The sequence below is a fragment of the Larimichthys crocea genome, chromosome X, assembly GCF_000972845.2.
Source record: "Larimichthys crocea isolate SSNF chromosome X, L_crocea_2.0, whole genome shotgun sequence".
Lineage (NCBI taxonomy): Eukaryota > Metazoa > Chordata > Actinopteri > Sciaenidae > Larimichthys > Larimichthys crocea.
Window position 1 is genome coordinate 8,138,112 of NC_040020.1, and position 12,888 is coordinate 8,150,999.

The 12,888-nt window shown below is 43.2% G+C and overlaps 1 protein-coding gene across 6 annotated transcripts in view; it reads right to left on the reverse strand.

Moving 5' to 3' along the window:
- Nucleotides 1-3,730: 3,730 nt before the first annotated feature.
- Nucleotides 3,731-12,888, reverse strand: part of rhbdl3 (rhomboid, veinlet-like 3 (Drosophila)) — a 54,584-nt gene continuing 45,426 nt past the window's right edge. For 5 of the 6 annotated variants that reach the window (XM_027283582.1, XM_027283585.1, XM_027283583.1 and 2 more), the window contains 3 exons: nucleotides 6,895-6,995; nucleotides 6,268-6,328; nucleotides 4,857-5,128 (listed from right to left, as the gene is read on the reverse strand). In XM_027283582.1, the coding sequence (XP_027139383.1) occupies nucleotides 4,857-5,128; nucleotides 6,268-6,328; nucleotides 6,895-6,995 (434 nt within the window). Of the gene's footprint in view, nucleotides 5,129-6,267; nucleotides 6,329-6,894; nucleotides 6,996-12,888 lie in introns of all 6 variants that reach the window. The other variant, XM_027283584.1, reaches the window with a different exon arrangement.

Genomic DNA, 12,888 nt, shown 5'->3' on the forward strand with positions numbered 1-12,888 from the left:
AAAACTTCACAGCAGAAATAAACATGTTTACAGCCTGGTACAAAAAACAGTTTTGGTCTCTATAGCTAATTTCCCCGTTCATGACAACTGTACTGAGGGTGAACTTATATACAACTCACCTGTTTAAATTATATTAAGGCTTCAAGTTATGTTTAATTAACAGTGTGGCAGCTTTAATTGACAGGTATGTGCAGTGACAGGTGTCTTGTTTAAACACCCAGGCATCATTCGGCACAGATTCAGAGAGTGTCCAGCCTTTATTCTGTCAGTGGTATTTTTACAGTAAGCTATATATTATATTATATTATATTATATATATTACTGTATTACTGTACTATTATCTAATGATCTGAAAGAGGTTTTCTTCAACATATGTGTCACTGCAGATTGACATGAAGACCACTTAATTTCATTGAAGGTTTGTAGCAACCTGACCTGCTGATAACGTAATAATTTGGGACATTTTAAATGTAATGAAGCCAATAATGTGATAAGTTATTACGTTATTGGCGTAGCATTAAGCAGAAAGTGTTATTACATTTATGATCATCTAAGATGAATTTTACCAGATTTAATGACATCATTTAATTACTGGTAACTCCTTATTACTTAACTATTTACAGGAACTACATAATGTGGTCCACATTGCTTCTAATATAAGTGATATGATGTAAGATAATGAGGTGACGTGTCCAAAGTTATTTCATTCAGTAACAGTCAGGTCTACAGTTAATGCTCAGAGTAAGCACAGATGTCATGGAGTCAGACATCAGGCAGAGATGTTCTGACCTTGCTTTCTTAACACATCTCTCACACTGTGTTGTTTCTCTGTGAGCATCTATGTTTTCACACCTGTGATCTGCACACAGTGTGGGCGGTGATAGCAGTGGGCTGTTTGACCTCGGAGGACTTCTTTGCACACATGCAAACCTGTTATGTCCTTGATGTCCACTTGGTGGAGACAGCGTTGCAGAAATAGAAGCTGGGTCTCTGCCCTGGTATGTCGGATGTGTTAGGCGTCACACCCAGAAACATGTGGCATGGACACAGTCAGTTCAGGAGATCTGGGGCTGTTTTTCATGGTTTGGACCAGGTAAGTGTTAGTGTTTGTGCCACAGGTGTTTTGGACCACCGGGAAGAAGGAGAGGAGGTTTTCAGGCCCGGTGCGCTGACAGGGAGTGGAGCCAGTGTCGTGCCAGAACCAGAGCAGGGCAAGCAGGCAATGTAACCGAGCTCCTCTACAGACATGGAGTATTTCACATTATATTCAGTACATAATAACACACTTAACTGGCTTCTTTCTCGACAGGTTCAGTGTTTTCTTCTCATTGTTCTTTGAGTCTTTGGTTGTTTTAACTGTCGACCTTTCTAATGTTGGACGAGGCTGTTTACCAGAGTGACGGCTGAATGAAGCTTTTGTTCAGGTCTCCGCTGTGCCCTCATCCTGTTAGAGTATTTTTAACATTATGTAATAAATAAAAATCTAAACTAAAAAACAATTTCCCTCAGGAAATGAACAAAATGCTGAAAGCTGTGTATTTTTTCCATTTGGAGCGGCTGCATCACGTTGACTCCACTGTCAGGGCACCACAGAGGGCACTGTATCATTTCCTATCTTCCACTGCGCATCTAAGTGTGCACTTTTGCTACCTCACTAATGTGGCTGAATTGGAGTGCATCCTCACAGCCAAGGTGGGAAAGGAGACTGTATATTTATATTTATGCATAGTTTCAGATTGAGGTGTTCAAAGTCATGTACTTTAGACATAATTGGCTGTGTGATGTAAATACTAGAGACCATTGTATTAGACAAAGCACAGTGTGATGTGCACCGCTGTCTCGCCATCATCTTCGTTGAAACATTGGTAATTATTATTCACTGAGTACAAACTGTCAGCTGTCTGTGCTTCCTGCGTGCACCTAAAGAGATGTGAAACGCATTTTAAACCAGGGCCAAACTGTAACAAGTGCTGCTCTCAGCAGGCTGCATAAATGCAGAGACACTACAAATGCATTCAGACATTTTCTTCCCCTGCAGCTTCACTTGTCTTCTCTTTCTCACCAAGGTGAATGATTACCTCTGAAATTGGAGATTTATGAAGGGGAAACACAACCGAGGCGGCTTTCCTTGGCCGCCTAATGAATTTTTCATTGTACGCATTCAGAACGGCTACTCTCCATATGGTTGTGCCGGCTAGACAGAGAAGACGTTCAGTGACAGCTTAAAGAGTCCCTCCTTTGAATGAATTATGGCTGATTTCTGTACGCTCGCACATTTCATTGATCACTTTGACGTCTGCTTTGGGTCTCGAGTTTGAAGCAAAGCTGGTTTCAAGGCTGCAGACCTGCTCGGTTTGAGCACTTTTCTTTGCACAACGGGGAGTAATCGCTGCCCTGAATCTGAAATAAAGCTAGTCTGTGAGTGTGTGTGTGTGTGACCTGAGGTAAGGTGACAACGAGAGATTTAAATGCTTGAAAACCTTTATTTGTGTCTCACTAACAAGAAAGACTAACAAGCTCACTCACGATTTCTTCCTCTAATTTCTACTTGCAGAACAGAAACAGAAGTTTCCAGTCGGACTTGCTCAGAACGCCTCCTGCACGCAGCTACTCTACTCTGAGCTCCCTCCAGATGTCCACTTGTATCCACGATCTTATTCTTTTGGTCACTACCCAAAGCTTATGACCATAGACAGGATTCACCAATGCACAGATACATAAATTGAGCAGGAGTTATCTCATGGCACGTTCCATAGAGAGCAGGTCTAGATTGTTCTCTCTCCAACAATTCTCACCATGAGCAAACACTTGGCGTCTTTAAGAGGCAGAAACCTCGAGCAGAACCCGGACCATGGTGGTGGACGGACGTCTGCAGATGACCGGTTGAGTTTAGAGAGACAAAGACGCACAGCAGCAATAACAACTACAACAATAACTCTCATAGAAATATGTCTATTTGTAGTAATACTATTGATAACCACAATCCCTGATCTCGGCGTAGCCACGATCCCTGAAAACCTGACGAGATGAGATATGCTTAAGACTCTTAAATGTGGAGAAGGGGGCTGCATCCAGAACCAGAACTGGGAGCTGGTTCCACAGGAACCTACTTTTTGGAGACTATAGGAACCACAAGGAACCCTGTGTTGAGAGAGCACAGTGTTCTAGCGCGGTAATAAGGGATATGTTGGTGTCACTGATATAAATGAGCACAGAATCCAAAGAATGTTGTTTCTGTATAAAACTGTTTAATGAACTCCAGTATGTACATATCAAATCTACAAAATATGCACAATGTTAAAATATTATCAGCGATTTATTCACCCCTCACTCATTTTGTGTCGTAGCCCTTATTATATACAATCCCAGGCCATCTTTAACCAAATCTTAAATAGGATACATAGAGGAGGATATAGCTAACATATCACAATGCAGACTGACCAAACAGTTCACACAACGTACCAAGATCACCAAGTAAAAAAAGAACAAAACAGCAAACGCATGTTAAAATATTAATCTGTATATAATTACATTACAATAATGTTTGTGCGAAGCCGTTACCACTGTAACATGAGGTTAAAGTACAGTACACTTTGAGACTTGCAGCTCAGGGCCGGGGTCGTTTTCTACCCAAGTTTAATCAATTAACAATTTCAGTCGTGACAGGAACTAATGAGAGAGCATTGATTTACTTCTTTCTTACCCCCGTAAGTAGTAATGGTACTTGGTAATGAGATTTATTCAGAATGTGCTCCGCTGTGGATGTTTTCATTCCTCTAATAGAACTTTTTAATGCACAAATCGATAAAATAAACTTCTGCCCCTTCTCTGTGATTTTATTTTGTTGCAAACGCCTCGAGGCGACTGCATTGACTGCATTTCAGGCTCGACCCAAACGGCGTCAAGTGAGAGATTCTTTAAAGATCATGAAAATGTTCTGTTACATTCGATTGACTCCTTACAGACAAAATTAGATTCATTTTTCTTCACACAAAAGCGATTCTTGTCCGGGGACGAGCTCTTCCCCTGGTGCTTGTAGTAATGTTGTTTTGGCATCATTTTTTCTGAAAGCTTAAAGGCTGAATGGCACTTCTTCTGCTTCTTTTCTACGCTGTACACACAATGGTACAACTGTCGCACACAAAAAGAGTCAAAGATACAAGTTTGAGGTTCAAATAGAGGTGAACACAAATTATACCTTCTCTGGGGAAGTGCCAAACGCTGAAGGCAACACTGAATAGTAACCCACATGTTCCTTCAGAGGTAAATAACTCTTGAAGGTGGCTGTAGCCCGTTCTGCTTAATCTAAACCTCTCATGCGTATGAGCTGCTTGTAACGATGACATTTACTGATGACGAGGACGCAGGCAGATTACAGGAATTTTCAGGAACTTCTCTGTCTGAAAACGCTTTGTACTGCAGGGTTTTACTGCCGTCACCACAACACAAGAGGCAAGTGTACAGGAATACTTTCATCGGGCTGACATCTGCATGAGAAGGCACCATTGGATTGAGGAAGAAGAGGCAGAGAAGGTTACGCCGTGTGGATGGGACTGCTACAGCTTGTTAGACCCGAGGCTTCTCGTTAGAAATGTCCCACTGGCTGAAACTCTTGAGACAAACGTCCAGCAGAAATGTAGCCAAAGAGCAGATGCAGGTTAGGCTGCAGGTGAGCGGGGACGATGGTAAGGCTTAACCTGAAAAGGTAGCATGTGGGCTGATGTCAGGTGCTTCTTTGCATCAGAGTGCTGGATGTAGGAGGACGGTGGACGATCGTCCAGTTAGTTGGTCAAGCATTAATGGACGGAGGGGAGAAAGGATGGGGTACAGTGTCTTTACTGCCTCTAATAAACAAGTCACGGTGGCGGGGGCAGTCGCACGTCAAGCAAGCTGTAGGCAAAGATGTTCCAGAAGACAGCGCAGAGCACAAACAAGGTGTAGACGCAGAAGAAGATCCAAAACAGTGACTGCTCCTGGAGCCGCTGCTCGTAGTTCTGCAGGACCACCACGCCGAGTGTCAGACCGACCACCACCCCTCCCAGGTGAGCTACGAAGCTGGGATTGGGGCACGGAGGGAAGGCTGGAGGGTAGAAGCGCAGCCACACCGCCCGCCCAAACTCCACACTCACTGTGAGCAGACAAGAGAAGACACAGTATTAGTGTGAGTGTATGAATGTGTCTAACAGCTACTGCACTCATCCAAATATAATAATCTCTTCTAGAAGGAATAGAGCTGCTTTTATTTTGTTACAGACTGCACGCTGGATTTTACAGGATAGTTAGTACAAACTTCTCTCGGTGTCTCCGTGCTGAGCTGCAGTTTAACACAAAGAGGGAATTTTGTACTACAACTGCTTATTGAGTTTGATCCTCAGTCACTTACATTCGTTCATACAGACTATTGTTAGTCACATCCCTTTATTTGTGATTTATGTTCTCATATAATTTATGTGTAACAGTGGATGAAGTGCATCTCATGTTTCTGGTTGCTGATATTCAGTTTTAAGTCATTAGAACACAGTTTGTTGCAGATAATGACATGAGCAAGTTCTAGACAAGCCACATGAACTTCACATGGGAAACACATGGGAAACATTTCAGGGCGGAGGTTGGATCAATACAAGATTTTGACCGTGTTCTGAACCCTGTCTGCAGGGACTTGGCTTGGGAAGCTGGTTCAAGTCCAGTGAGTATGGACCAGAAGTATGGAAGGTGGACTGGCAGCTGGAGAGATGTCAGTTCACCTCCTTCAGCAAGGCACCTTCACCTGCTCTATGAGCCCTCTATGTGTGTTGGGTTGTATTTCAGGTAAAAATGCATGTAAAAAAACGTGAGTGTTTCCCCCTGGAGGGATCAATAAAGTATCTATTCTATTCTTGTGAAGTGAAGCATCAAGTCGGTAATGGACCAGGTTGAGATCTCTGCACAAGAAGATGGAGACTATTATTTAAAGATCTGGAACTCAAAGCCTCGATTCTGCTGAACAGGATCAGGATCAAACTCATCTTGTGGTCAAGATACGCTCTTACCAGCTAAATGATCTGAAGTTTTCCATATCTCATTATAGAAACCTACATGGTCAGAAATCCTCTGTATGCTGGAGCGGCATGGACAAAAAGTTGAATATTGTTTCCTTTGGAGTAAAATCACATTTCTCTAATAATCTGTGAGATTAAATTCTGGTGATGAACAAATTAAAAAGTCCAACTGCGACTTCTTGAAATGAAATTTTAAAAAAAGGAGTGAGGCATCTTTATTCAGACTTACTGCAAACCAGAGCCATCGCCATCCGGAATAACTTAAACTGACACTTCATTCCCGACCAATTCTACGGAAAAAGAGAGAGAGAGAGAGAGAGAGAGAGAGAAGACGGAGGATTCATGAGGACATTTTCATGTTTGGATCAAACAGACGGAACAAACTGTGCTCCAAGGTCACACACACACACACACGATGCCGTGAGATGACATGAGATCTCACCCTCTGTCTCAATTCACGTCAATTTTGAAAAGCCCCAGAGACACTCTGACCTGCAATCTGTTCTGGCTGTGTTAGATAATATGATTTGAACTGAGGAGGAGGAGAACAAACTCCTCCACCCCTGACACTAAGAATGTTGCAGAGGATCTGGCAGGGTACATAATGAGCACCCCATTACACATAACCGAGGTTCACCTGAGTGTCCTCTGTCTAACGTGACCCACAGGAAACAGAGCACACACAGGTCCTGATCTTTGGGGGAAAGGACAAACTGACAGTGATGGTGAGGAATGTATGGCATCTGTAGATAGAGCAGCACCTGCTGGGCCTCAAGCTTTGATGACAACTGAGCGATGTGATAGTCATCTACACACACACACACACACACACACACACACACACACACACACTTACCATTACTACATTGGCCAAATGTGCTGAGACCAGAGCGTACACTCCACCAGATGACCCGACCACGGGAGCCGTCATATCGGTGACAGACACCGCCAGAGACCCTGCAGAGGTGACAGAGAGAGTTGGTCAATTTAAAAATGAGGACACGACACCCAAAAAGAAGAAGTGGACCGAAGCAAGGAGCACTTTGTAGGCACTACCCTGTTTCCAAAGACAATGTACCAGATGTTGAAACTGAGAGATTCAGTTGTTTTTGTAAAATGATGTGAACATTTTGAATTTGAAGTTGGAAAAAAGTCTGAAAGCAAACAGCTGGTGGAACATCTCCCAGTGAAAGAGGTTAACAGGTTGGTGAAATGACGAGTCGATAAAGTCTTTGTGAAGTAAAGACTGCGACAGAAAATAAAGCAACAGTTTAAGAACAATGCTTCTCAATGTAAAATGACAAAGAATCGTCTACAGTTCATAAAATCATTCAAAGATTCAGAGAATCAGAAGAAATCTCTGTAACGAGGGACAAGGCTGAAAGCAGCAGATGTTGGTGATGTTCAGGCCATGCAGACAGCAGAGCATCAAACAGACAGAAACCATCGTCTGTGAACACAGTTCATCACAGCGTCCACAGATGAAGCTCCACCATGCAAAGAGGAAACCGGACAGAAACCAGATCTCACTTAAGACGGACTGAGGCAAACTGGAAAACTGTCCCGTGGTCTGACTCTGAGTCCACATCCTCCATGCTAAAGAGAAGATGACCTGCAGGGTAACCTGTGGATTAGTGGCGGCTCCGTTGAGGTTGAATGATGCATCTTTACACTCACCTTTAACTACGTTTGTCACATTTTCTCATTGTCTCTTTTATAAATGTCAGAAACCTGAAGCTTGAACGACATTGTTAATATAAAAACATTGATTATAGCCGCTGCAAAGCATCTGTGTGTCAGCTGGTCAGACTTCATTTGCTGATGAAGATCATGGGATATGATCAAAAGCTCCTCAGCAGTGACTTCAAGGACCTGGATTAGCTTTGTTTAGCCTAGCAGTTTAAATGGATAAATACAGTTTTAACGTGACACAGTTTTTATTTGTTTATTTGAAACGCGTCTCGTGCTTCAACCTCGAGTCTGAGCTTCCACTGTTCAAGATGAAATTTCAATATCTTCCTTGGAGGATCGTGCTGGCAGACACTGTGACTAAGCGGCTCATTTAAACTGTTTTTGTACAAACTGTGACCGTTTGTGCTCTGAATACGTCGATTCTGAATGGCATAAAGGCCGCGCTGCGACTCGCTGCTTGCTGTGGGTGTATCATAAATAGGCCTTCATGAATAGAGTCTTGCTCACACTGCGTTTCTCTTTTTGAGGTAAAACAAATGCATTCATACAAATTGGGCTCCTGTAAACAGAGAATTGCCCTCTTTAGCACCTTTGTGCCAATTCATCCCGTGCACAAAGGATCCAATCAAGCAAGTTCTATTTATTTCTATTCAAGCATTCAAAAGTTTAAATATGGGGACATTTGGGGACGGAGTCCCCGGAGGAAACGTGTTCTCACTGCAGCAGGAGACAGGGTGAAAGAAAAAAACAGAGCTACGCTTCGTTGGAGTATTAAAATATGCAAACACAAACTCTCTCTTTGCCTTCTCAGCCTCTCCTTTTTCTCCACTGTGCATCCTCTCTTCATTCCTCAGTACATCTTTTCCTTCTTTTGTCTCCATGGCACTGACCTGTGCACATTACTGATGCTAAGCATACGAGACACCACTGCCCACGCTCGCACCGGAGAGCACGGGGAGCTGCTGATGAATGGTCTCATAGTTTCCCTCTATGTTCTCCCTCCGTCTCTCTCTCTCACAAACACAAACACACTTAATTTGCACAGCAGATACAGTAAATGCATGCACCTACAATGTACATTAGAATGCAGATATATACTCATATGCAGATAAGGAATTTTGTACCACTATCATTTGTGGATGGTTAAGACGGCTTTAGAAACGTGAGTGGCTCTCAAATTTTTTATTTTACTTTACTATTATTTAGTTAGGGTGAAGAAGGTGAGGTCCCATGTCTGTGTTTTCGAGGGCAGATGTATGAGAATATCTAAAATGATCATTTAACCTGGAGATCTGGATCTTTGTTCAAACATTACTGTCTGTATTTATTGATAATTCCACTCCTCGCAGTCGTTCATGTGGTGTATTTGCTCCATGGTACACAAACTAAAATAACTGAGCAGTAGACCTCATTTCCATATTTAAGTCTGTGTGTGATTTCTGGTAAAAAATGCAGCTCAGGCCTCAAATAGCCGTAAAATCAACCGACTAAGCTTAAACCACATTTAGCCGACTTTGTAACTTTGCACATTAATGCCGTCGTGTGGTTTGGACGATGCTCAGAAAACACTTAGCTCCATTTCACCCAGCTATGTTTAGTCTCTCTCACACATAGAGTATATTACACTATAGGCAGACTGTATATAATTACAGAAGACAGAAAAGGCTCTGGAGGTCAGATCAAATCTCCAGGAGGAGGGATGATAGGAAAAGTCATGGCATCTCTGTCACGGTGCTATTTATGGAAGAGGTGAAAGAAAACACACACACCGATCCCAGAACACGAGTATGAGAAAATATATAGCCCCGCACATATTACACCATACAGACGTGCGAACAGAAACATGCAGGATGTTATGATGCATAAAGGACTGAATTCCCCGGATGTCGGCATCTGGCCTCGTTCTGTCGGCATGTTTACGTTTATTTATTGAAAAGAAAATATGGAAACCACAAAGGGGGAGAGGTCAGAATTATTAAATAACATTTAGTTTCAAGAGAACGCTGACGGGGGGCGGAGCCAGTGTCGTGCCAGAACCGGAGCTGAGCAAGCGTTAGCAATGAAATCGGGCTAAGACCAAAGAGGACGCTGACGGAGGAAGCTAAGAAGAGAAAAGGAGAGAGTGAGCGAGCAAGAAGCCGCCGGACAAGAGTAAATGTGGGACTGACTTTTAGTGGTTGGTGAGAGCTTGGTGAAATAAAAGGCTGAAAGACAGACGCCGAGCTGGGCTGACTGCTGCTGGACTAGGCAGTGATATCAGCTGCTGCTGGGGACCTGGATGATGATTGGCTGTTTGATCAGAAGTAATGTAATCAGAGTAAATACTCGAGTACAGCTGTAGTCATGGTTCCACAGTGGGATTACACTCTGACACTGGAGAATATAATAACACTACTGCTACTACAACTACTGCAAAAAAATTAGACAGTAGTGTGATTAAACCACTGACAGTATACAAACTGACAATACTGCTTATTTACCAGGTCACAGTGTGTCGTTCCATTGTAATAATAATTTTTTAAAAACTAAACAATAAATAATAAATTAATAGTTTCAGACGCAGTGGTTGTGTCACTGCTTTCAGATGAAGAATGGGGATACACAGTGAGAATCCAGTGACAGAACAAAAGCACAAAAGGTTCACACAAATCTGCATTTACACAGCAAACCAATTACCTATTTTATAGTGGAATGTCTCATTTGCAAACATTTTATTGAATTATAGATAAAGTATATAAATAAGTAAAGAATTATAGAATTATATGTACTTATATATGAAAGAGGTGGAGATCAGGATTGTATTTAAGGATTGAACACACACAGTGTATCTACATAAAACTGAAGTAGAAGTATTTATTCCACAGTTATCTTCCTAATATTTCCAGTAAATAAGAATGTTAGGATTTCAGAACTTTCAGGACGTACCAATTATATATTTTGGCACTGTGGACCAATCAGATGAGCTCAATTATCCACACCAGGTCGAGCAGCTTGCAGCGTGCAGCTTGTGCTAAGTCCTGCTGTTCTGCTCGCTCGCATCAAGACAGAGATGAAACGGCGTCAGTAATTTATTTACCCGGTTGTAAAATCCATAAACGGCTGCGTGGTGTCTTTGATGAGTCGCTCAGATTATTCCCAGTTCTCACAGATAAACAGTGAGTTTCCAATCAGCGTGCCGTCTCCCAGCGCTGTGTTTTCAAAGGAGTCCGAGACCGAGAGTGAAATGAAAGGACTCTGACATTCAGCAGCCTGACGTGTGGCCTTCTCTGCTGTGTGAAGCGTAATGGCAGCACAGCGAGGTGGTGTAATAACAGCGTCTGACTCATCAGGTCATTAAACACTGCAGAGTAATCTAAGCTTGGTGATTACACACACAAACACACACACTGTTCCCCTCTCACAAAATATTTTTCTCCAACGTTTGTGAACTGATCTGCAAATAAAAACCGTCTCCATCTTCAATTATTCTGTGCATTCATTTTCAATCTAACAGCAAGAAAAAGATTTCCCCTGCCGAGGTTACGCCCTGGTAAAGCTCGGCGTTACATCCTTCCTCTAAAAACAAACACAAACACCCAGTTCAGGACACCTCCACCTTTGTAGTTCCTGTGTTTAGGAAGTGTGTCTAGGCAGGGTGACCTCCATCCCTTTAATTAACTCGGTTTAATAACATTATTTTAGCTTGAGTGTGCACACACACACACAGACAAGGACACAGTCTCTCATGGTTCCTCAGCGGGCCCCGGGAGTCCTGGAGTTTTTTAGAGACAAAAGTGGCATCTCATTTATCTTTGTTGTTTTTTTTCCAGGCTGCAGAGGAAGAACAGGGGACGTGAAGGGGACTAACAATGCACATCAGCACTCATAAAGAGGAAGAACAAACAAACCGTGTCTTTACCGCGCGACTCCCCGACTGTACTGTCTGCATGTGTGTGTGTGTTTAATGCGCAAGTCCATCATTTCCATTAAAGTGTCAGGGTGTGTGTCGGCCCCTCGAGGTTCATCGACCTCTCTCTGAGTCATTACTTGACCTCTGACCTCTGGCCTTGACTCCTGTATGTGCCAGCTGAGTCTCTCTCTTTGTGTCTCTTTCTCCTCCTCTGCTCAACTCTCTGTGATTTACAGACTTTCCTGATGGACAGTGAAGTAAACTGCTGACAGCTGTAGCTGCTGTTAGCTCAGTTCGTCAGCTTGGCGGTGAGCTCAGAGCGACGGGTACCCGTCGCTCTGAGCTCACCGCCAAGCTGACGAACTGAGTGTTTGTACCAACAGGCGTTATGGACGACCAGGAAGAAGAAGAGGAGGTAACCAGGCTCAGCAGCTTCTATGGACATGATGGCAGAGGAGAAGAGAGTGAAGAGGACGCTGACGGAGGAAGCTAAGAAGAGAAAAGGAGAGAGTGAGCGAGCAAAAAGCCGCCGGACAAGAGTAAATGTGGGACTGAGTAACTGGCTGATATATCAGCTGATATCAGCTCGTCCGCCCACGTGTTGATAAAATATTGTGACTTTGGATAAAAATCCTTCTGCTGCCAAAATATGTTTAAGTCAGACACAACAAATCCAAACAGCAGAGCCGACACATCCAGAACGAGCCTCCTCTCTTCCGCTGGTGGTCGATATCTAATTAAAACAGCAGACGTGTGTGTGTGTGTGTGTGTGTGTGTGTGTGTGTGTACATAAGCGTGTGATTTATGGTATGTTTCCTCCTCATTTCACTGCGAGGTTAATGCTACAGGCCAACACAGCTGGTATCCCCGGGGTGTTTGTCACTGACCCCTCACACACACACACACACACACACACACACACACACACAAATAGAGACGGAGAAGAAGAAGAAGAAGAGATCATTTTCATGAATATTAAACAAAATCTCACTGGCTGCAATTCATCTCCCATGATTCTCTCTGTTTTTATCAGTAACAAACACACACACACACACACACACACACACACACACACACACGCTCACTGGTATCCATCCCCCCAAAAATCTCTACCCCTCATCTGAACAGGTCCACAGTTATCTCACAGCCGTCACAAAAAGGCCTCAGATGTTTGGTTTGGGAGAGAAGAAGCAGCCGTGGGAGTGGAAGACTTTGCTGTGTGATTCAGTGAAGAAAAACACAGCTCATGATCAAACACACACACACACA